The sequence below is a fragment of the Rhinoraja longicauda genome, chromosome 2 (assembly GCF_053455715.1).
Source record: "Rhinoraja longicauda isolate Sanriku21f chromosome 2, sRhiLon1.1, whole genome shotgun sequence".
NCBI classification, from domain to species: domain Eukaryota; kingdom Metazoa; phylum Chordata; class Chondrichthyes; order Rajiformes; family Arhynchobatidae; genus Rhinoraja; species Rhinoraja longicauda.
In genome coordinates, this window is record NC_135954.1 from 110606716 (window position 1) to 110632276 (window position 25561).

The following is a 25561-nucleotide window of genomic DNA, read 5'->3' on the forward strand; positions in this document are numbered from 1 at the left end:
ACTCCAGAAAATGGGACTTGCTTCTTGGTTGACGTGAACGAGTTGGGCAATTGGCCTATTTCCTTGCAGTATGACTATGACAATAAACTCAACATTATAAAATATAAATTATGTACTTAGTCCTTTTTCAATCAGAAGCTTTTGCTCCCAAGTTCTATTCTGGTGATGACAAAAGAATCTAAGTCAATAAATCAACTGTGTGGTATATTTTCAAATATGTTATCTGTTGATTGAAAACAAATTAAATTAAAACTAAAAATTCTTACTTTCTCAGATGGAAGACATAGATCCAATGATAGTACCATTTATCCCTTAATCAATACCAAATCTAATAATTTTCACATTTTTGTTTCCCGTTTGGTTCAAATAGTTTTAAAAGCCGATTAAGCAGGGAAACATTTGTTTGGAAGGTGCCAATTATCATTTTCTGTTGGTAATAGAAGCAGTAAATCATTAATATCAATTTTCAAAAATTATTTTGGCTCCAAAACCCATGTTAATGAAAATGTCACAGGGAAAGGAAAAATTAGTATTCATAAAGTGTGAACAATCGTCCAATTTATGACTCAACTGTTACTAAATTCATAATGTCAGTCCAAATGAGGTATCAAAACAAAAATGAAATTCATTTGAAGAAATTTAGGACAGGCTCGCATTCAGACAAGCATTTACCTGTCTGAAATTGTGCCCAAGGGTAAGCACAACAGAGGCCTACAGATCCCTGCGGAACTTGACCGGTTTGGCTTCTATCAGTAAATCAGGTATGATTCTACATGAACAATTTATTGTTCATCCCATGCACCTTAATCCAGTCTTTTTCTCAGGGTGGGCTGTCAAATATTAGAGGGCATAAATTTAAGTCAAGAGGGTGAACATTTAAAGGAGATTTAGAGGGCACTTTTTTATTTTGAACACAGAGTGGCTGATGCCTAGCACTCACTACCAGAGAAGGTGGTAGGAACAGATCCAATAGTAACTTTTAAGACTCGTTTAAACAGAGGCACGAACTGGAAGGAGCAGAGGGATACGGACCGTGAGCAGATAGATGGGATTAGTTTGGATTCGCATCATGGTCGGTGCAGACATCGGGCTGAAAGGCTAATTCACGTTGGCAGACAGGAAAGGCCTATTCCTGTCCTGCATTGTTCTATGTAAATAACTGTCACATCATCCTTGTATTCTTTTGCTCCACTGAAAATGTGCCACCAAAGCTTCCAACCACTTACTGATGTTAATAGTTACTTTTCAAGTACCCTATCCAAGTCCACTGTAATATTGCATACCTCTTAAATCTCTTCAAAAGTCCTTGCTCCAAGGAAAACTGACGGTTCTCAATTTAGGACACTGCAGATTGTTTCAAGTGTTCACATTAGAGCAATCATGTTTACGGGTGTCAGGGGTTATGCAGAGAAGGCAGGAGAATGGGGTTAGGAGAGAGAGATAGATCAGCCATGATTGAATGGAGGTTTAGATGATGGGCCAAATGGCCTAATTCTGCTGCTATCACATATTTATATAAAATGTAAGAAACTATGGTTAGAATGGCCTATGTAGCAGCAGATAATCAGCATATTATGGCATGGCACAACAGTGCATTGAACTTTCTTGAGTATTGCATTTTACTGTGAATGTTGTAAATGGCACAAAGTTTGCAGATATTAAGGGGATCAAGGGGTATAAGTTTAGTATAGTAAAGGGTCTTGATGCAAGAAATTAACATGATCTGCCTAAGGTGTAGGTGAATGGTGTAACCCGGGGGAGGGGGAATTACTGAGGATGGGGAACATATGATTAATGTAGAAGGGTCTGAAGAAGGGTCTCGACCCGAAACGTCACCCATTCCTTCTCTCCCGAGATGCTGCCCGACCTGCTGAGTTACTCCAGCATTTTGTGAATAAATCGATTTGTACCGGCATCTGCAGTTATTTTCTTATACCATATGATTAATGTAGAGTTTGTAGAAGTGGGTGGATGATGTACTTGGTGGACCGATGGGCCTGATTCCATGCTGTTATCCATCTGACTCTCTACCTTATCGAATAACTAAATAAAAGACGAGGCATTGAAGGGTCACTTCTATTCTTTGTGTTCTTAAATACCTCAGCCTTCTTGCTTAATAATTTGTAAACATCGAGACTAAATCAGCAAATTGCTTGGGGGGGGGGGGACCTCGGTACTATTACAAACGCAGATATCTTTAAAATTCCGCAGTGCCCTGGGCTGTTGCAATTTGGAGGAGCGCTGGCTACAAACCAATTCACCCGCTTGTTTTATTATTCGCGTGACAGGTAGAAGTAAAAATGATCAGCGATGGTACTCGTGAATAATACGATAGGGTTATTTAACTATTCATTTGTGTGTCACGTTCAATGACATTAAACCAAACGTAGACCACACCAGTTAACACTGGGTCGACAATCACGACCAAGGTTATAAATCCATTCGGAGAGTCAAATGACAGTCCCACTCCTCTCCGCAGTAACTAAAGTGGAAAGTTAAGCCAATAATAATTACAATTGTTGGGAAAAAAAAGTGTACACTGACAAGCCAACTTAATAAAGATCATCTCAGCAGTGGATAAAGTGCATCAATTTAAGCGCTATTGCTGAGCCTTGTCTCAGAGTTTAACGCCCGGCCCTCCGTTTTGTTTGCGCCTTTCGCCCAGGCCCCCTCCCCCTCCATGCCCATGCAGCCTCTGCTCACTTACTGCGCTCCAGCAGATGAGCTCGTTGGTGTCGGGATCTTCGATTAAAGTCCACAGCTTGGTGAGGAAAGCGGGCACGTTGCTGCCGTGCGCGTCCATCCGGAGCTCCCGGGTGGGGGAAGGCCCCAGCCGGGCCTGGGAGCCGGCGAGGGGAGGGGGTTGCAGGGGAGTAGAGAGAGAGAGAGAGAAACTGTCACCAGGGGACTGTCAACGCTCCGCACCACCCGGCGCCTTCCTCAACGCGCAGTTACAAGGAAAAGAAGAAACAGAGGGAAGATTTACAAACTGAGCTCGGAGATGGTGCTTAACCCGCCCTAGAAGTGCGGTCCCCGGCAACCGCCGCCATCTTACTCACGCAGCAGCTCCACTCCCCTCCCACTCCCCACTCCACCGCACCTCATATTTTACCTCAAATTATCTGCCTATTATATTCTTCTCTCTATATCGAAAACCGATCGATATATTTAATCACGGGGGCTGGCAAATCAACAACAATAAAAAATCAAATTTGACCTTTGACCGCTATTTTTTTTTAATAACGCCAACCAAAGCACATATGTATTGATTTTCTCTCGGTCTATTCAATTGGTTTGCTTGTCAGAATGCCAACGGTATGTTTCGTTTCGATTTCTATTTTTTAAATTTTATTTTTTTAAAGTAGGATTGATTGGGTGATGTCGACGTCGCCGTTCCTCTAGTAAGATGGCGGCCGAGAGCATGTCGGTGGCCAGGAGGAGCGGCGGCAGCATGAGCGGGGGGAGCAAGAGGCTGGCCCCGGGCCCTGAGCTTCAGGAGCAGGTGAGCAGTTTGTGGGTGTTTTAAGTTTGCGCCGATCTATCTGTCACCTTTTGATAGAAGCGTGGCGAGCAGGCTGTGATGATCCTGGAAACTCGTAACGTGGTGGGTTAGGAAGCCGAACATGCGTCTGCCTTCTTGTTTCAAGGGGGAGACTCTCTCTCTCCCCCTCCCACAGGTATAGACTGAAGAAGACTTGGAGCGTCCAGTCTTCTGAAGTTGGCTCCATGGAGTAATCCATGGATGTCATTTTTTTGCGGCGTTCCAGAAGATGTTTGGAAACAAACTTTCATGCCAAAGGAATTCAAGGGGGAACGTATATCCAGCCAGGGATTGTGCAGTTGAATTATAGAAAAGATACAGAAGAGCGGCTGCTTGGGCCATCATACCCAAGTGCATGAAGAAGAGTGTTTATACCTCTTGCACTAGGTCCATATCTCTGCCAGTCATCTCAAGTACAGAACAACGTGGTTAGGAAAGGTACTGGTAGAACCACCAGGGACAAGGCAATTTAACTCTGCATGCCTTTTCCATTATTGAATATTATAACTTGCATGCGACCCATCTCCCCATGCATTCACTTCACCTGCATCCTTTTGCACATTACTTCTGCTGCAATGCCCGCTTTCCCAGGTAGCTCCAAGCCATCATAAAATGGGAAGTTTTATCAGGACAGTTGACTGGTTGACATTGTCTTTTGGGGAACTGCAAATAACTGAAGGGCAGGCAGATTGTAGACAAGACAATGCAGACACTGGAATCTGGAACAACAAACAATCTACTGGGATAACTCAGTAGGCTGAGCAGCATCTATGGGAGAAAATGAATTGTTGATGTTTCAGTTGAAATCCTGCATCAGTGGTAGATTATTGAAACATATAAGATAATTAGGGGATTGGACACATTAGAGGCAGGAAACATGTTCCCAATGTTGGGGGAGTCCAGAACAAGGGGCCACAGTTTAAGAATAAGGGGTAGGCCATTTAGAATGGAGATGAGGAAGAACTTTTTCAGTCAGAGAGTGGTGAAGGTGTGGAATTCTCGGCCTCAGAAGGCAGTGGAGGCCAGTTCGTTGGATGCTTTCAAGAGAGAGCTGGATAGAGCTCTTAAGGATAGCGGAGTCAGGGGGTATGGGGAGAAGGCAGGAACGGGGTACTGATTGAGAGTGATCAGCCATGATCGCATTGAATGGCGGTGCTGGCTCGAAGGGCTGAATGGCCTACTCCGGCACCTATTGTCTATTGATTGTTGTGGCATTCCATAAGTAACAGTCTGCCAGCTTATAGTATTCTCATTGATTCCAATCATTTTTTGATCTGAACCATGTGAACAAGGAATTTCATTGCACCCTGGTGTATATGAATCTAAAATAATATGAGACTAACTAATCCAAAACTAACTAATGTCCATAATCATGGAAGCAGGCCATTTGGTCCACCCTGTACATGCCATTCTGGGCTAGTCCCATTTGCCTGCATATGGCCCATATCCCTCAAAACTATTCCCGTCCATATTTGTCTAAATGTCTTTTGAAAGTAAGAACTGTATCCACTTCTGCAGTTTCCTCTGGCACATTTCAGATACGGACTACACTCTTTAATCTCTCGCCTTAAGACCAAATGCTCTAGTTTTAGAATCATCTAGACTGGGAAAAACACTAAGTGTTCACTTTATCCATGCTCCTCAAGATCTTGTACATCTCAGTAACATCCTTCCGCCTCCTACAATTCATAGAAAATTGTCCCCGTCTATCCAACCTCTCCCTATCACTCAAGCTTGGAAATCCCGGTAAGTTCCTGATGAATCGTTCCTGCGCCCTTTCCATACTTAATGACATTTACCCTATTGCTGTGCGACCAGAACTGCGTGCAGCACTCCAAGTGTGGGCTCATCGCTGACTTGTACAGGTGCATCAGGATGTCCCAACTTTTGTTCTCGATACCCTTCCCAATGAAGGCAAACGTATCAAATGGCTTCTTCAGCTACACTTTGAATACTGTTCTCAGTTTTGGTTGCCCTGCTGTTGGAAAGTTGCCATTAAGTTGGAAAGAGCCCAGAAGGGAGGTGTGTAAAGTCATGAGGGGCATAGATAAGGTTAATGCACACAGTTTCCCAGAGTAGGGGAATCTGGACTAGAGGGCAATCTAGATGATAGAGGAAAAATTTAATCGGAAATTGCTGGGCAACTTTTTCACATAGCGGGCAATACATATAGAGAACAAACTGCTAGAGGAAGTGCTTAAGACAGGTACAATAACCACATTAAAAAAAATATTTGGACTGGTACATGGATGGGAAATGTTTCCAGTGATATGGGTCAAATACGGGCAGATGGGATGAGCGCAGAAGAGTATAGAGACAAAATGCTGGAGTAACTCAGCGGGACCGGCAGCATCTCTGGATAGGAATGGGTGGCATTTTGGGCCGAGACCCTTCAGACTGAGTGTCAGGGGAGAGGGAGTTACAGAGATAAGGAAGGGTAAGAGATCAAAAGAGATGAAGGTCTAGGAAAATGTAGAATAGATCATTGTTAGCTAGGAGAAGGTGACAACAAAGCAAACAGAGATACAGTGTAATCAGAGGGACAATCAGACTGGTCAAAGAACTGGGAAGGCGGAGGGATGGAGAGAGTGAAAACAAGGGTTATGTGGAGGTCAGTATTCATACTGCTGGGGTATAAGCTGCCCAAGCAAAATATGAGGTGCTGTTCCTCCAACTTGCGCTGGGCTTCTGACAATGGAGGAGGCCCAGGACAGAAAGTTCAGTGTGGAAATTTGAAGGGGAGTTAAAGTGATTAGCAACCAGGAGATCATGTAGGTTTGAGTGTACTGAGCGGAGGTGTTCAGCGAAACAATCGCTGAGCCTGCGCTTGGTCTCGCCGTTGTATGGGCGTGCACACCTGAAACAGCGGATACAGTAGATGAGGTTGGAGGAGATTCAAATGAACCTCTGCCTCACTTGAAAGGACTGTCAAGGTCCTTGGATGGAGTCGAGGGAGGAGGTATAGGGACAGGTGTTGCATCTCCTGCGGTTGCAGGGGAAAGTACCTGGTGGGGAGGGGGTGGTTTGGGTGGGAAGGGATAAGTTGACCAGGGAGTTGCGGAGGGAACGGTCTCTGCGAAAGGGGTGGAGATGGGAAGATGTGACTAATGGTGGGATCCCGTTGGTGGTAGCAAAAATGTTGGAGGATTATGTGCTGTATGCGACGGCCCATGAGGTGAAAGGTGAGGACTAGGGGGACCCTGTCCCTATAGCGACTGGGTGGAGGGGGAGCAAGAGCGGAGCTGTGGTATATCGAAGAGACCCTAGTGAGAGCCTCATCTATGATGGAACCTAGATGCGCATCTTGGTGATCATGAATGAGTTGGACCAAAAGGCCTTTCTTCATGATTTATGAATCTACGATGATAGAGTATTAGCTGTGTAGAAAAGGTGGACAAATGTGGGTTGTTTTCTGTGAATAAAAGGCTCGGAGGTTGAGGGTGACCTGAAAGTATAAAATTATGAGAGGCATAGACATTCTCAATAGTCTTTTCTTCAGGGTGGAACTGTCAGATACTAGAGGGAATTTTTTTAAGCAAAAAGGGAAAGGTTTGAAGAAAATGTAAATAATCGATGGATGCCTGGAACACGCTGACAGGTGAAGTGGTGAAGCTTGGAATGGAGGGGATCCAATGCAGGCAGGTACGACACACCAATGGCAATTAACCTTCAAACCCATGTCTCAGGGATGTAGGATGAAATGGGAGTGCCCGGAGGAAAAAATGCATTGATCAAAGGATAACGGGCAACTCCACATTGTCAACATCCAACATTAGGATTGAACCCGGGTCTTTCGCACTGTGAGGCAGCAGCTGCACCAACTGTGCCACAGTGCCGCTCTTTCTGAAATTGGACACTTCAATGTCCATGCCATTGCGTGGTAGACTATCCAGGCACAATATGTTTCTATAGTTTGTGTTTAGCCTTGCCCTGATAGCGGAGGAGGCCAAGGACTGACACGTCAGTGTAGGAATAGGAAGGGGAAGTAAAATGGACGGCACCTGGAAGATCCCAATGTCCACAGTGGACAGACCACAGGTGTGAAGCGAAGCAGTCCTCTCGTAGAGGTGGACACATCAAGAGCACAGAATGCAATAGATGAGGTTGAAGAAGGTGCTGTCTTATCTGAATGAGCTGTTTAGATCCCTAGATGGAGGAGGGAGGAGGTTTTGGGACAGGTGTTACACTTCCCACAGTTGACAGTGAAAGGACCTGTGTTTACCTGAGCTAATCCCATTTGCGTGAATTTGGACCATATCCCTCTGAAACTTGGTGGTGGCACCTGGGTTTCAGGTGGGACCCTTCATCAGACCCTTGCTTGTCTGTCCATTCTCTCCATAGATATTGTCTGACCTACGGAGTTCCTCCAGCATTTTGTTTTGCTTAAGATTCCAGCATCTGTTTTTTCTTGTATCTCCATTTTACTGCTCCACTGTGAAATCTTCTCAAGGTGTGCCTACTTTGAAGAAGTTGGTTTCTTTGTGGATGCTCAAGCAATTTCCTCTTTGATTCCTGCTGTTCAACTATATTTTGACAGTCTGATGAATGGTCCCACTTGAAAACTCACCTGTCCATTCCCTCCACGGATGCTGCCTGACCTGCTGAGGTCTCCAGCTCAAGTTTAGTGTTTTGCTCAAGATTCCAGAATCTGCCGTTTCTTGCGTCTTCAATACTTTGCCAATGTTTTCACAAAGGAAGTGCACAATGGTAATGTTTGTAGATGAGGAGGAAGCATGTGGAAATATTGGTTGGTGTTAATGAGGTGAGGGTAAAAATATTATGTAAGTGTTAACTTTGAACATAGAAAAAATGTTAGTCTTGGATGAAATAAGAACATGAGAAATAGGAGCAGATGTAGATGGGCAGAAGCAGAATTGGGCAGACATGGTGGTGCAGCGGTACAGTTGCTGCCTTGCAGCGGTACAGTTGCTGCCTTGCAGCGCTGAAGACCCGGGTTCAATCCCGACTATGGGTGCTGTCTGTACGGAGTTTGTATGTTCTCCCCGTGATCGTGTGGGTTTTCTCTGAGATCTTCGGGTTCCACCCACACTCCAAACACATACAGGTATGTAGGTTAATTGGCTTGATATATGTGTAAATTGTCCCTAGTGTGTATAGGATAGTGTTAATGTGCGGGGATCGCCGGTCGGCGTGGACTCGGTGGGCCGAAGGGCCTGTTTCCGTGCTGTATCTCTAAACTAAACTAGACCATCTGGCTTTCCAGCCGTTCCTCCAATCATCAATGTCATGCTTGATCCTCTGCCTTGGCACCATTATTCAGTGCTACCCCGATAACCTTGATACAGCCAATGCCCACAAATCTCTTGCCCTCTGAATGACGTGAGCTCCACCGCCTTCTGGGGTAGAAAACGATCTCCTTGTCTCAATTCTAAACATCCATTCCTTTATTCTGAAACTGTGCTCCCTGGTCCTAGACCTCTCAGTCAGGGGAAACATCCTCTCTGCTCACAGCCTATCAAGTCATTTGAAACTGAGAAAAAATATTAATGAGATCTCCTTGCATTCTTCTAAACTCGGTCTACTCGGTCTTGTGTGGCAGGCCTGCCGTTCCTGAAACCAATCTAGTGAATCTTTGTTGCACTTTCTCTGTGTTAAATGCATTCTTTCTTGGGAAAGGGAGCAAAACTATACAATTCTTCAGGTAAGGATTCTGCAAGTCCTAATGATTACTGTCAGACATTTGTTTTATCCTCAACAAATTCTGATGCTAAAGTCTCTTGGACTGCTTGCCCAATTGCTTGCTGAAATTGCACGTTGGACTCTCAATGACAGGAGGCGACTGAACCGTCCTCTCACCAGCTAGAGTGCAATCCCGACCTACCATCAACCTCATGGAAGACCTTTGAACTATCTTCAATTGGACTTTATCTCACATTAAATAATATATCCTTTATTCGGTATCTGTACACTGTGGACCATGGTTGCAATCAAGGGCGGCACTGTGGTGCAGCATTAGACTTACTGCCTGACAACGCCAAAGACCTGGGTTCAGTCCTGACTGTGGGTGCTGCCTGCATGGAGTTTGTATGTTTCCCCTAAGACCACGTAGGTTTTCTCCGGGTTCCTCCCACACTCGGATTTGTAGGTTAATTGGCTTTGGTAAAATTATCCTTACTGATGATGTTACTGTACGGGATGATTACTGGTTGGCTTGGATTTGGTAGGCCGAAGGGCCTGTTTGCACTGCATCACTAAAGCCTGAAGAAGGGTCTCGCCCCGAAACGTCCCCATTCCATCTCTCCAGAGATGCTGCCTGTCCCGCTGAGTTACTCCAGCATTTTGTGTCTTATCTTCGATTTAAACCAACATCTGACACATCCTACACATAAAGCCATATATAGTCTTCCTTTAATACCATTGTCCAATTTAAAATGAAGACTTACAAACTGTGGCACTTTCCCATGGTAGTTATGATACTGATGAAATATTGTGATTTCGTCTCCTATGAGTATTTGTATTTGGTTCTAAAAACAAAAGAATCTCAAGTGAAAGTTGTCATCAGCAAAAATCCACATTAAACCGGTAAACTTGCGTGTCTTCTTTCAGCTAGGAATGTTTTTCAGTGAAGAAAACCTTGTGTTCTTGCTTATATGTGCACAGGAACATATGCACACACACACACACACACTGCTTACAAGCTGCTGAATTATAGAATCGCCATTCCACGTTAGCTCAGTTTTGGAATTATATGCTGGGCAATCTAGCTCTGATCATATCCCGATCAGGGCCAGTTCTGGCTGGATAGAAGAGGGTTATGTACAGACAACAGTCTCATCACCTACTCCTCCATACTCTAGGTCCCCTGAATTTCTGCCCTCCCCCCCCCCCCCCATCTCCCTGCTCCTTTCTTCCCACTGTCCCTCCTTCAGGTCCGATATTTCATAACCCACCTTCCTTTCTCCATAGAATCCACCATTTTCACCCTTTTTCCACATCACCTTCTGCCTTGGATACCATCTCCACCCTACTCTTCCCCACTTAAATCGTCTGTGACTGCAATCTCTGATCTATGTATCACATGACTACTCGACCCAGCCCTTTTCTCTTTCTAGCACCTTCCTTCCTACCACTCCATCAGTCTGACTTGAAATATCTTTTGTCTATTTCCTCCCACGGATGCTGCCTGACCCGCTGAGTTCCACCAGCAGTTTGTTTTTTTGCTGAGATTGTGGATATCTGTTGTCATGTAACAACAAGTGTATCTCATAGGAATACAGCCAAAGGCTCTTGAAGCATCTGCGACAACTTAATATGTTAACTTGGTTTTGTGGGTTTGGGGTGGAAGATTGTGTTGGAATCAGCTACATTGTTCAATTTTGGTCAGTGAGGTTGGCAAAATGTTTATCCTTGGAATTGGCACATTTTATTTCCATAATACACTAACATATTGGAAAATCTGAAATATCCTCCCTTTTCAGAAAACATGGATTTCCTTCTGTAATTGATGGATCCCTCTCTTGCATTTCCTCTGTTTCCTGGACTTCTACTCTCGCCCGACCTCCCTCCGAATTGAACAAATCCCAGTCACTATCTTTCACCTTATCTGCTTCTACATCCGGCACATAATTTCTGCTAGCTGCAAGATCCTTCTCCTCTTCACCTCTTTCCACTTTCCCTGTTATGCTTATCCTTCCCTGGCCCCTGCTACTTCCCCCAGCCATTGCAGGGGCTGCAATGCATGTTCTTGCACCTCCTTCCTCACCACCATCCAGGGACCCAAAACATCCTTTCCAGGCAAAAACTCGCTTGCACCTCCTCCAACCTCATCTACCTGTATGCGGTGCTCTCGATATGGTGGTCTTTAGATCGATGAGACCAAGCACAGACGAGGTGACTGATATGCACAGCACCTGCTCTCTGTCCACAATGGGCCGAAAGATCCTGTTTCCGCGCTATATCTCTAAACTAAACTAGGCCTTCTCCATTGCCAACGTGAGGCTCAACAAAAATTAGAGGATCAACACCCTATTTTTCACCTGGGTAGGGTACAGCCCAATGGTTGAAAATGTGAATTTGTCCAGTTTTAGGTGACCCTCACCTCAGTTATGTTTTTCCCTGTTTCCCACCCATGTCTTCTGATTCACCTACAGTTCTCTCATTTGCATCCTCTTTCCCACACCAACTCTTCCAGCCCCCCATCATTCCTTTTTGCTTCTATCCTGGTTACATCCAGCTACTACCCATATGCTTCACCCACAGGCTCCCCCTCCTCCTCCTCTCATCCAGTTCTGATTCCCTCTGCCCTTCTCTGCCCAAATGGTTGCCATTGTCAGTAGCCTGTATTCCTGCATATCATCCTCCTGGATGTCTCCACCTTCATCTTCCCATCCCCATGTTTGCTTTTTCTTTTGACTCCATCTATTACTACAATTTACATGTTTTGGTTTCCTTAAAAGATCAAAACTTGAAGAAAATGGACATTCATTGTGCTCCCGAGTAATGATGAACCCATCTAGGTTGCAGTTATGGTCTTTGCGATTAGTGATGCATTTTGAGAGATCAAATGCAAGAGGAAAGTACAGAGAAAACAGTGAGGTCCACCGCAAATTGGAGGAACAGCGACTCTTATTTCGCTTGGGCAGCTTACAGCCCAGCGGTATGAACATTGACTTCTCTAACTTTAGATAGCTCCCCTGTCCCTCTCTTCCCCCGCTCCCCCTTCCCATTTCTCCCATTGTCTTCCTGTCTCCACCTACATCCTTTCTTTGTCCCGCCCCCCCGACATCAGTCTGAAGAAGGGTCTCGACCCGAAACGTCACCCATTTCTTCTCTCCAGAGATGCTGTCTGACTCGCTGAGTTACTCCAGCATTTTGTGATATCTTCGAGTAAAATGCATTGATATGTGGCGGGATCTTGGGGTGCAAGGCCATAGCTCTCAGAATGTGGCAACACAAATGAACAAGGTGGTAAAGAAGGCGTATGCATATTTGCCAATTTGTTTGGGTGGGTATTAAATGGCAAAGTCGGTAAGTCATGTTGCAGCTGCATAAAATAATGATTTGGACCCATTTGAACCATTGTGTGCAGTTCTGGTCACTGCATTACAGGAAGGTTGTGGAGGTTTTGAAGAAGATACAGAGGTTCACCGACCGGTATGTTGCCTGGATTAGAGGGAATTAGCACTCAAGACAAACTTGGGTTGTTTTCTCTGGAACGCTAAAGGCTGGGGGGGGAGGGGGAGGAGGGGGGTGACCTAGTGAAAGTATTCAAAGTATCCAATGTTACGAGCCACTGATGGGATAGATAGTCAGAATCTTTTTATCAGGGTGGAAATATCAAATACCAAAGGACATAGGTTTAAGATGAGGAAAATTTAAAATAGATTTGCGAGACAAGTTTTTGTTTTGCACAGAGAATGATTGGTGCCTGGAACATACTGCTGTTGAGTCTGCTTCTATGTTAAAAGTATAAGAAAATAACTGCAGATGCTGGTACAAATCGAAGGTATTTATTCACAAAGTGCTGGAGTAACTCAGCAGGTCGGGCAGCATCTCGGGGTGACGTTTCGGGTCCAGACCCTTCTTCAGACTGATGTCAGGGGGGGCGGGACAAAGGAAGGATATAGGTGGAGACAGGAAGATAGAGGGAGATCTGGGAAGGAGGAGGGGAAGAGAGGGACAGAGGAACTATCTAAAGTTGGAGAAGTCGATGTTCATACCACTGGGCTGCAAACTGCCCAGGCGAAATATGAGGTGCTGTTCCTCCAATTTCCGGTGGGCCTCACTATGGCACTGGAAGAGGCCCATGACAGAAAGGTCAGACTGGGAATGGTAGGGGGAGTTGAAGTGCTCGGCCAACTCGGTAAATAAGTTGGCGTCTAGAGCAGCGGATGCAATAGATGAGGTTGGAGGAGGTGCAGGTGAACCTTTGTCTCACCTGGAAAGACTGTTTGGGTCCTTGGATGGAGTTGAGGGGGGAGGTAAAGGGACAGGTGTTGCATCTCGTGCGATTGCAGGGGAAAGTGCCCGGGGTTGGGGTGGTTTGGGTAGGAAGGGACGGGTGGACCAGGGAGTTGCGGAGGGAACGGTCTCTGCGGAACGCAGAGAGGGGAGGGGATGGGAAGATATGGCCAGTGGTGGGGTCCCGTAGGTGACGGAAATGTTGGCGGATAATTTGTTTGATCCGCTGGCTGGTGAGGTGGAAGGTGAGAACGAGGGGGATTCTGTCCTTGTTGCGAGTGGGGGGAGGGGGAGCAAGAGCGGAGTTGCGGGATGTAGAAGAGACCTTAGTGAGAGCCTCATTTATAATGGAGGAGGGGAAGCCCCGTTTCCTGAAGAACGAGGACATCTCCGAAGCCCTAGTGTGAAACACCTCATCCCGGGCGCAGATGCGGCGTAGACGGAGGAATTGGGAGTAGGGGATAGACTTTTTGCAGGGGTCAGGGTGGGAAGAAGTGTAGTCCAGATAGCTGTGTGAGTCAGTGGGTTTATAGTAAATGTCCGTCACTAGTCTGTCTCCTGTGATGGAGATGGTGAGGTCCAGAAACGGGAGGGAGATGTTGGAGATAGTCCAGGTATATTTAAGGGCAGGATGGAAATTGGAGGTGAAGTGTATGAAGTCAGTGAGTTCTGCATGGGTACAAGAGGTAGCACCAATGCAGTCGTCGATGTAGCGGAGGTAGAGTTCGGGGATGGGGCCAGTGTACATCCGGAACAGGGATTGTTCGACGTACCCGACAAAGAGGCAGGCGTAGCTAGGGCCCATGCGAGTGCACATAGCTACGCCTCTGGTTTGGAGGAAGTGGGAGGAGTCAAAGGAGTCAAACATCTTCTCTATGTTAAAAGTCTTCCCTTCCTAATTTTACCAACCTTATTCACAAATTTTGTTTGCTTTTGCATTCTCTTGAAGTGCTACATGGAGTTTAATGCTCAATCCCTCTCAATTCTGGTTAGCATATCGTACCTCTCTCGGCTGATTTCCTACTTACAAAGCACCCAGAAGTAATTTCCTTCAGAAGAATAGTTTGAGCTCTGTATACACAAGTTGGTACCTTCTCCTAAGGTGTTGGTATGGCTTTACTATTGCCATGTATACCGCGATAACGGTGAGAAGCTTTGTGTGCTAGCCTGTCACATCGTACTGTACATGAATAGAATGAAGCCGTTCCCACGCACAACAGGGAGTGCAAAGAAATAAATAACTAGACTGCAGAATGTAATAGAAATTTTAAAGAGTGGAATGATTGTTGTGGATGATAATAGATGCTCTTTGGGACTGGCACACAAAGGGTCGTCACGCTCCGGCACCATCTTGCTTGTTCCTAAGGTCGGCAATAAGTGTATGGAAGTCATTCCTTTGCTTCGGTGGGAAATGGAAGAAATGGCAGGTGGAAATCCAAACTGGGCTGTAGCACTCATCCACCACTCTGGAGAGTTGTAGAAATGCTTTGCTTTCGAAGTAAGCTCAAATAAATTGCTATGGAAAATGTTGTAGGATGTGTAACATCTGTATTTCTCTGACCAGACATCTTGCTCCTCCAGGACGTTTGTTTGGCCACAACAAATGCTTCTGCTGAATGTGAGAACTGGCTGGTTCCATTGTAGGATATGAGCAGATTCTGTTTTGTGCTTGGAGTCCTTGGGTGATACAGCGTGGAAACAGGCCCTTCGGCCCAACTAGCCCATACTGGAGGACATGTCCCTGCTTCACGTCCTACCTGCCTGCATTTGGCCCATATCCCTCCAAACATGTCCTATCCATGTTGTGATGTCTTGAGAGGTCGGGAGCTTTTCTCTTGAAGGTTGGGAGGTGTGGGTGCCGGAAATGAAGACAGAAAAGTTCTTGTTTTCAAACTTAAATTCCATATATTTAGTCTTTTCCAAAAACAGATAAACTTAATTGTTTGCAGACAGGTACACAAAACCAAAACAGGTAGTTAAATCAAAACTGTAGCTTGCTGCCTTCTTACAAAATATAACTCAAACACTGCTTCTCTCCCTCTCTACTCCAGTCGTTGTCTCTCTCTTTAAATATACTGCTTCCCTTCCCTTTTAGCGCTCTCACTGAGGCAATCAGCTCATCTGGTTCAGCTGGGCAGCAATCAGTGTCAGCAGCAATCAGCAGCAATCAGTGTCAGCAGCAATCAGCAGCAATCAGTGTCAGCAGCAATCAGTGGCAACAGGGCAGGCAGCCCTGCTGACTATGGGTTTTGTAGTCTTTACTGGCAGCCATGATGGTTTGTAGTCCTTGTTGCATCCACCGGGAGGAAATGTATCTCCCCTCTATGACTCTACCTCTCATGATATCACATTTCCCCCTCCCCTGACTTGAGGCCTCCGGACTGGGGAAGGAGGCCCACAGGACGTCTCTTCGGGAAAGGGCATCTGCATTCCCATGTTTCCGACCTGCCCTGTGGACAACCGAGAAGTTAAAAGCCTGGAGGCTGAGAAACCATCTTGTTACTCGACTGTTCGTTTCCCTATTTCTTGACATCCATTGCAAAGGAGCATGGTCTGTGAGTAGAGTGAATTTGCGCCCAATAAGGTAATAGCGAAGGGTTTCAAGGGCCCACTTAATTGCCAGACATTCTTTCTCCGGTGTAGAGTATCTTTTCTCATGGGCCAAAAGCTTTCTGCTACTGTAGAGGATTGGGTGCTCCTCACCCTTCTGTATCTGAGAGAGTACCACCCCAAGACCCACCTCTGAGGCATCTACCTGAACAACAAACTCCTTGTTGAAGTCTGGGACGGCCAGAACTGGGTGGGAACACAAGGCCTTCTTCAGGCTGGTGAAAGCCTCCTCTGCTTCCTGTGACTATTTCACCATTCGGGACTGTCTTTTAGTTGTCAGATCTGTTAGGGGGGCAATTAGATCAGAGAAGTTGGGAACAAAGCGTCTATAGTAGTTTGCAAGGCCTATAAAGGATTTTACTTGTTCCTCCAAAAGAGCCCGGCTCGTCTCTATTTGGAGCTGGTTACTCTGAGCCAGCATCTTCAACATTTCCTCCATGTTGTTCTCACTGGTTCTCAATTGTGCCAAGCGGATAGTCAAATCACTGATGGACATTCGTACTCACACACCCCTTCTTATCTGGCATTCTCCACCATTGTGATGTCTTGAGAGGTCGGGAGCTTTTCTCTTGAAGGTTGGGAGGTGTGGGTGCTGGAAATGAAGACAGAAAAGTTCTTGTTTTCAAACTTAAATTCCATATATTTAGTCTTTTCCAAAAACAGATAAACTTAACTGTTTGCAGACAGGTACACAAAACCAAAACAGGTAGTTAAATCAAAACTGTAGCTTGCTGCCTTCTTACAAAATATAACTCAAACGCTGCTTCTCTCCCTCTCCCTCTCCCTCTCCCTCTCCCTCTCCCTCTCCCTCTCCCTCTCCCTCTCCCTCTCCCTCTCCCTCTCCCTCTCCCTCTCCCTCTCCCTCTCCCTCTCCCTCTCCCTCTCCCTCTCCCTCTCCCTCTCCCTCTCCCTCTCCCTCTCCCTCTCCCTCTCCCTCTCCCTCTCCCTCTCCCTCTCCCTCTCCCTCTCCCTCCCCCGGGAGATAGAGGGAGATCTGGGAATGGGAGGGGGAGTTGAAGTGCTACATTTGATTGCAGTCAAATAGTCAGCACTTCAACTCCCCCTACCATTCCCAGTCTGACCTTTCTGTCATGGGCCTCCTCCAGTGCCATAGTGAAGCCCACCGGAAATTGGAGGAACAGCACCTCATATTTCGCCTGGGCAGTTTGCAGCCCAGTGGTATGAACATCGACTTCTCCAACTTTAGACAGTTGCTCTGTCCCTCCCTTTCCCTCCTCCTTCCCAGATCTCCCTCTATCTTCCTGTCTCCACCTATATCCTTCCTTTGTCCCGCCCCCCTGACATCAGTCTGAAGAAGGGTCTCGACCCGAAACGTCACCCATTCCTTCTCTCCCGAGATGCTGCCTGACTTGCTGAGTTACTCCAGCATTTTGTGAATAAATCGATTTGTACCAGCATCTGCAATAATTTTCTTATATGTCCTATCCATGTACCTGTTGGCGCCGTTTATGTGACGACTATTTGCATACCTTGGGTATGCAAGCAAAGAATTTCACTGTGCCTTGTCACATGTGACAATAAAGTATTCCATTCCATTCCTGTCTAACTGTTTCTTAAACGTTGGGATAGTCCCTGCTTCAACTATCTCCTCTGACAGCTTGTTCCATACACCCACCGCCCTTTGTGTGCTTGGCCTTTGTGAGAGACGGTAAATATCTTGGATTGGCTATTTTTTAATTTCGTTGTACTCGTTGCAATGACAATAAATGAATATTATTATTATTATTATTATTATGAAAGCCTGCGAGACACATTTGATTGCAGTCAAATAGTCCACAGTTGGAAGGGAGACAGTGTGAGAAGTGTTTGCTTCCTCCAGTTACTGTTTCAGAGTGTTGTGTTACTCTGTGCCAGAGCTGATGTGTAGGAATTGTACCTCTGCTCCTCGTACACTGAAGGACCTTCAGCCAAGTGTGCAGTTAAGAGAGTACATCAGGATAAAACACTGCGGTAGCTTCAGAATGCATATTTGTGCATTTGCCGGATGTTGTGATTGTCTGCTCTGGCTTAGTGGGTTGCATTCCTGAGTTCAAGGTTTTTGGGTTCAAGTCCCACTCTGGAAACCTGAGCATACAAATCCTGGCTGACACTTCAGTGCAGCGATTTTTTTTTCTCCACTTTTGTTCCTTTTGAAATCTCTGCTGGTTTCTTCCAAATACCCCCCCCCCCCCCCCCCGCCTCCACCAACCCCAGTGAGATGTTTTGGTCCCATAATTTTACTTCCTTAATAGAATGTACATTTTCTACCTTCACAGTCATTCTTTTTCAAGAAACCTTTTCCCCGTGCTGTACCGTCCTGTGACAACCTATACTTCCAGTTCAAGTCCCTCTTTTGTGATCCAATCGAGGGTTTTTGTGACTATTCCCCTTGTTGCATGCTGCGGTCGGCCATCATTCCCCGAGGGTCTCTCCTCTTGCAGCCATTCTTTTTTGAGCTGTTTCCTTACTCTTCTGCCGGATCTGGCAACACCTCCAGCCCACTCACATACTTGTGTAGACGTTTTAGGAATTTCATTCCCACTTCTCCATTTACTGTTTCTCTGCCCAATCCATCTGAATCTCTGGAACAATGATTGCTATACCCGTTGTTCCTCTAATTCCTCTGTGGATTTCCTCTTCAACTTATCCTACCAGAATTTCACAAAACAAATTGTTACCTGGTTGGTTCAAAATGTAAAAAATCTGATTTCAAGCTGTTGCATCTATCCTGCCTCTGCATCTTTTTAGCAGTGTTGTTATTTTGCCTGTTTCTGCAGTCTTTCTCTTTGGGCTATTCTATTTTACTGAGCAGAGTCAGCATGAATTTATGAAAGGGAAATTGTGTTTGACTTGGTGCAGAAATGGTTTGGAAATGTTTCGAGGGATATGGGCCAAAAGCAGGCAAATGGAATTAGCATTGACGGAGTATCTTGGTCGGCATGGATGAATCGGGCCGAAGGGCCTGTTTCCATGCTGTCCGACCCTGACGTCATGACTCTTGAGTCCTTTGAAGATGTGCACATGGAATAGATAAAGGGGAACAAGTGGAGGTGGCGTGCGTAATTTTTCAAAGGGCTTTCGATAGATTTTTGGAGAATAGAACAGAACAGCACAAGAAAAGGCACTTTGTCCCACAGTATCTGTGCCAAACGTGATACCAAGACCAACTCTTATCTGCTCGCATTTAGTCCATATCCCTACTTTCCCTGCATGACCGTGTGCCTATCCGATCACCTCTTAAATGCCACTGATTGTATCTGCATCCACCACCACCCATTGCAGCATGTCCCATGCTCTCACTACCCTCAGTGCAGAAAAATAACAAAACTTGCCCTGCACATTTCTTTTAAACTTTGCCCTTCTCACCTTAAAACTCTGCCTGTGGTATTTCATATTCCCACCCTGGGGAAAAACGTTCTGACTGCCTGCCACATCTCTGCCTCTCATAATTTTATATACTTTCAGGTGTTCCCTCAACTTGGATGAAGGGATTAAAAGTACCATTAGCAAATTTGCCGATGATACAAAGCTAGGTGGCAGTGTGAACTGTGAGGAAGATGCTATGAGGTTGCAGGGTGACTTGGACAGGTTGTGTGAGTGGGCGGATGCATGGCAGATGCAGTTTAATGTAGATAAGTGTGAGGTTATCCACTTTGGTGGTAAGAATAGGAAGGCAGATTATTATCTGAATGGTGTCAAGTTAGGAAAGGGGGATGTACAACGTGATCTGGGTGTCTTAGTGCATCAGTCACTGAAAGGAAGCATGCAGGTACAGCAGGCAGTGAAGAAAGCCAATGGAATGTTGGCCTTCATAACAAGAGGAGTTGAGTATAGGAGCAAAGAGGTCCTTCTGCAGTTGTACAGGGCCCTAGTGAGACCGCACCTGGAGTACTGTGTGCAGTTTTGGTCTCCAAATTTGAGGAAGGATATTCTTGCTATTGAGGGCGTGCAGCGTAGGTTTACTAGGTTAATTCCCGGAATGGCGGGACTATCATGTGTTGAAAGACTGGAGCGACTAGGTTTGTATACACTGGAATTTAGAAGGATGAGAGGGGATCTTATCGAAACGTATAAAATTATTAAGGGGTTGGACGCGTTAGAGGCAGGAAACATGTTCCCAATGTTGGGGGAGTCCAGAACCAGGGGCCACAGTTTAAGAATAAGGGGTAGGCCATTTAGAACAGAGATGAGGAAAAACTTTTTTAGTCAGAGAGTTGTGAATCTGTGGAATTCTCTGCCTCAGAGGGCAGTGGAGGCCAATTCTCTGAATACATTCAAGAGAGAGCTAGATAGAGCTCTTAAGGATAGCAGAGTCAGGGGGTATGGGGAGAAGGCAGGAACGGGGTATTGATTGAGAATGATCAGCCATGATCACATTGAATGGCGGTGCTGGCTCGAAGGGCTGAATGGCCTTCTCCTGCACCTATTTTCTATTGTCTATTGTCTATGGCCTACTGTGTTCCAGACAAAACATCAAGTCTGTCCAACTTCTCCCTGTAGCGAGACACAAAATGCTGGAATAACTCAGCGGGACAGACAACGTCTCGGGAGATAAGGAATGGGTGACGTTTCGGGTCGAGACCCTTCAGACTGATGTCAGGGGAGGGGGTGGGACAGAGATAGAATGTAGTCGGAGATTACGGAATTTGTGAAAAATGGCAGATCGACTGTCGGAACCTATAGTCCTGATTGGGTCTGAACTGGGATGACTGGAACCCTGGGGTAAAGAATGGAGGCTCAGGCAAGTCCTGAGAAAACAAACGTGGCTGCGGTTACGGGTCTGGGTTAAGACGTGGTTAGTTGGAGGGAAGGAGGAATCACAGAGGGGAAGCAGTGAGAGAGGATGTTGCTGAACTCTCGTTGGAGAGAGGAGGAGAACTTCTTCAAAGTCGGCATACCTTGATGAGGTTTCGCAGTGGAGCGGCAAAATGTGTAGGAAAAATGTGTATTTTCCCCACACGTTCTCCCTGTAGCCGATGCACTCCAATCCAGGCATAATTCTGGTAAAAGCTCTCTGCACCCTTTCTACATCTTTCCTGTAATGGGGAGATCAGAACTGCACGCAGCCTAACCAAAGTCCTTCAGAGCTGCATCTGCATATTATATGAATGGTGTCAGATTAGGAAAAGGGGATGTGCAACGAGGCTTGGGTGTATTTGTACATCAGTTACTGAAAGTAAGTATACAGCTACAGTAGGCAGTGAAGAACGCAAATGGCATGTTGGCATTCATAGCGAGAGAATTTGAGTAGAGGAGCAAGGAGGTCCTACTGCAGTTGTACAGGGCCCTGGTGAGACCACACCTGGTGTATTATGTGCAGTTTTGGTCTCCCAATTTGAGGAAGGACATTCTTGCTATTGAGGGAGTGCTTCGAAGAGGGGATGACAGGGTTGTAAATGATCCTTGATTATGTTGGCTGTTTTCCCGAGGTGGCAATAATAGTGAACTGAGGCCAGCTTGTGTAATGGACTGGGCTCAGTTCACATATCTGGAAGGACATTCGTGCTATTGAGGGAGTGCAGCGTAGGTTCACCAGGTTAGTTCCTGGAATGGTGGGTCTGACATATGATGAAAGAATGGATTGTCTGTGCTTATATTCACTGGAATTTAGAAGGATGAGAGGGGACCTTATAGCAACATATAGCATTCTTAAGGGATTGGACAGGCTGGATGCAGGAAAAATGTTCCCGATGTTGGGGGAGTCCAGAATCAGAGGTCACATGGTAAGAATAAGGGGTAGGCCAATTAGGACTGAGATGAGGAAAAACTTTTTCACCCAGAGAGTTGTGAATCTGTGGAATTCTCTGCCACAGAAGGCAGTGGAGGCTGGTTGACTGGATGTTTTCAAGAGAGAGTTAGATTTAGCTCTTAGGGCTAACGGAATCAAGGGATATGGGGGATAAAGCAGGAACGGGATACTGATTTTGGATGATCAGCCATGATCATATTGAATGGGCTTTCGATAGATTTTTGGAGAATAGAACAGAATAGCACAAGAAAAGGCACTTTGCCCCACAGTATCTGTGCCAAACGTGATACCAAGACCAACTCTTATCTGCTCAGATTTAGTCCATATCCCTACTTTCCCTGCATGACCGTGTGCCTATCCAATCACCTCTTAATGCCACTGATTGTATCTGCATCCACCACCACCCCTTGCAGCATGTCCCATGCTCTTACTACCCTCAGTGCAGAAAAACAACAAAACTTGCCCTGCACACTTCTTTTAAACTTTGCCCTTCTCACCTTAAAACTCTGCCTGTGGTATTTCATATTCCCACCCTGGGGAAAAACGTTCTGACTGCCTACCACATCTCTGCCTCTCATAATTTTATATACTTTCAGGTGTTCCCTCAACCAACTGTGTTCCAGACAAAACATCAAGTCTGTCCAACTTCTCCCTGTAGCGAGACACAAAATGCTGGAATAACTCAGCGGGACAGGCAACGTCTCGGGAGATAAGGAATGGGTGACTTGAAGGGCCGATGGCCTATTCCTGCACCTATTTTCTATGTGCCTCCTCTATCACACAGATTTGTTTATATTTGGAGCACATGAAATCGGGCACCATGCAAGGATTGAGAACTTGGTAACAGAGAGCAAAGAGTGGGAATGAATGGGTCTTTCTCAGCTGGCAGGCTATGACTAGTGGGGTGCTTGGGCCACAGCTATTCACAATCTACAACATGAATTGTCGAATGTCATCTTTGTTGCTGATGTTGCCAAACTGAGGTTGTGAACAGGGAGGAGGTTGGAGAGAGGACATTGGCAATCTGAGTGAAAGGATGGCAGATGGAAAATAATGAAATCATCCACTTCAGTGCACAAAACAGAAAAGAAGATCATCTTTCAAACAATGACAGATTGGGAAATGTTGACCATCACAGGGTCTTGGTGGTCTCATATGCAAGTCCCTCAAAGTTAACGTGTAGGTGCAGGAGGCAATTAAGGAGGAAAATAGTACATGAGATTTTATGGGTGACGTTTCGGGTCGAGACCCATCTTCAGTCTGAAGAAGGGTCTCTACCCGAAATGTCACCCATTCCTTCTCTCCAGAGATGCTGCCTTTCCCGCTGAGTTACTCCAGCATTTTTTGTCTACCTTCGATTTAAACCAGCATTTGCAGTTCTTTCCTACACATAAGATTTTATAATGAGAGGATTTGAATACAGGACTAAAGATGTTGGTGCAATTATTTGGCACCTGGAATATTATCCGTTCTTGTCTGAAGAAGGGTCTCGACCCGAAACATCACCCATTCCTCCTATCCAGAGATGCTGCCTGTCCCGCTGAGTTACTCCAACATTTTGTGTCTATCTTTTGGTCTTGTTTCCATAACCTAAGAAAGTATGTACTTGCCATCAAGTTAGTACAACAAAGAACCACTATATTGGTTCACAAGCCTTTAGAGGCGCACAAGTCTGTGGATGCTGGAATCTGGAGCAAAAAGCAAGCTACTGGAGGAACCCAGTGGGTTAGGCAGCATTTATGGAGGAAATGGACAGTTTAGGTTTTAGGTTGATACCCTTCATGTGGACTTGGGGTATTTATTTTGTTTGAGGACTCTAGTGCTGGGGTCATTGTCTCAGAAATAGGGAATAGGTTTTAAAGATTGAGATGAGAAATTCCTTCTTGAATAGGGGTGTTAAAATTTTGGAATTCTCTACTCTAGGGCTGTGGAGGATCATTCGTGTAGATTAGCCAAAACCGAGATGGATAGAGTTCTGATAGATTGATAGATCTGAAAAGGCAATCAACCCACTGGAGATATTATGATGCCATCTTCTTCCGCTATAAAATTAGCCATGATCCTGGTGAATGGCATACGAGGTTTGAAAGATCAGATTGCCAACTCCTGCTTTAAAATTCTTAAGTTCTCGCTCTTTAATTTGCATGAATGTTTTTGTTTCTCCAGCAGTGTTTGCCATTCTAACCTCCTTGATTAATTCTCTTCCATTATTTATTAGGTTACGCTCTCATGTTCTCCACATGCTTTGAGTACTTTGCATCCGAGGACCAAGTTCCATACTTATTGTCACTGTGTGCTGAAGTAACTGCTGAAAACCAGATACAGTAGCTGAATTGACCATAATTGCTTGATCTGTGCATGTCACTTTCCTCTGGTGCAGATTAGTGCAGGATCAGATCTGGGCATGTCTGCTGCCGTAAAATGTGACTTCTTCCTGCCTTGAAGTCTATATGCTGGAGAAGGTTGTGGGATAGTGGTCTGAAATATCTTCCATTCAGAGATTCGTCAGGTGGCGATCTTGCAGCTATGCAGGCACCCATGACAGCCCGCTTCAACAGAGCATAGATTGCGATCAAAGTTTTGCATTGTTCTGTGCCACCAGGTTGTCGAGAGGCAGTTGACGATTGGTGGCTGGGACGAGAAGCGAGACTGAGTGCTGTTCTGGGAGCCGAGGCTGAGAGGAACTATGTGACGCCCGCAAATAACCAGTTTAGCATCTGGTTCCCAAGCTGGTTTCCATAAATTTGTAACAGGATGGATTAATGTGCTCACCTGGACAATTTTAAACAAAAACCTATCAAGGAGTAGGAAAGACCCTCATTGTAGTCAATAGACAATAAACAATAGGTGCAGGAGGAAGCCATTCGGCCCTTCGAGCCAGCACCACCATTCAATGTGATCAAGGCTGATCATTCTCAATCAGTACCCCGTTCCTGCCTTCTCCCCATACCCCCTGACTCCGCTATCCTTAAGACCTCTATCTAGCTCTCTCTTGAATGCATTCAGAGAATTGGCCTCCACCGCCTTCTGAGGCAGAGAATTCCACAGATTCGCAACTCTCTGACTGAAAACGTTTTTTCCTCATCTCAGTTCTAAATGGCCTACCCCTTATTCTTAAACTGTGGCCCCTTGTTCTGGACTCCCGCAACATTGGGAACATATTTCCTGCCTCTAACGTGTCCAACCCCTTAATAATCTTATATGTTTCGATAAGATCCCCTCTCATCCTTCTAAATTCCAGTGTATACAAGCCTAGTCGCTCCAATCTTTCAACATTGGACATTATCCACATTAAACTGCATCTGCCATCAATTAGTTGGGCATCAATTAGTTTGTGATTGATCTAACAATGTCATTTTCTTACACAGTTTGAAACCTTGGACCATCAAGCAACATCTATATAATGACTGAGATGTCACATTAGCTTATTTTTAGCTCCGACACAAGTGATCTGTGCCGTTATGTTTCAATTTATTTTGGGGCACTATCTTTTTTTGCAGCTTCCCATCTTTGAAAATCCTGTACTTGTTGAGGATGGAGATGACGTGACAGACAGTGAGGAGAGCCTTTTCTCTGGGTTGGAGGACTCTGGGAGTGACAGCAGTGATGCGGGAGAGAGTGGTGACGATGATGATGACGGTGACCATAAGGAGGGAAAAGGTGATGAAGACAACGACAGTGGAGTTGAAGAGAAGAAGAGCACGAAGGACAAGCTAATAAAGCGGGATAGCAAGGTGAGA

General features: G+C 45.6%; 2 protein-coding genes across 4 annotated transcripts in view; one reads left to right on the top strand and one right to left on the bottom strand.

Annotated features, from left to right (window-relative positions):
* The window catches only part of hsf1 (heat shock transcription factor 1), an 83217-nt gene extending 80062 nt beyond the window's left edge, over nucleotides 1-3155 (bottom strand). For 2 of the 3 annotated variants that reach the window (XM_078429702.1, XM_078429689.1), the window contains exon 1: nucleotides 2708-3069. In XM_078429702.1, coding sequence (XP_078285828.1) covers nucleotides 2708-2803 — 96 coding nt within the window. In that variant the 5' untranslated portion in view covers nucleotides 2804-3069. Of the gene's footprint in view, nucleotides 1-2707; nucleotides 3070-3112 lie in introns of those variants that run through there. The other variant, XM_078429693.1, reaches the window with a different exon arrangement.
* A 251-nt stretch (nucleotides 3156-3406) lies between these two features.
* bop1 (BOP1 ribosomal biogenesis factor) overlaps nucleotides 3407-25561 on the top strand; it is a 185807-nt gene continuing 163652 nt past the window's right edge. The window contains 2 exon segments of the mRNA XM_078429715.1: nucleotides 3407-3502; nucleotides 25322-25555. Coding sequence (XP_078285841.1) covers nucleotides 3407-3502; nucleotides 25322-25555 — 330 coding nt within the window.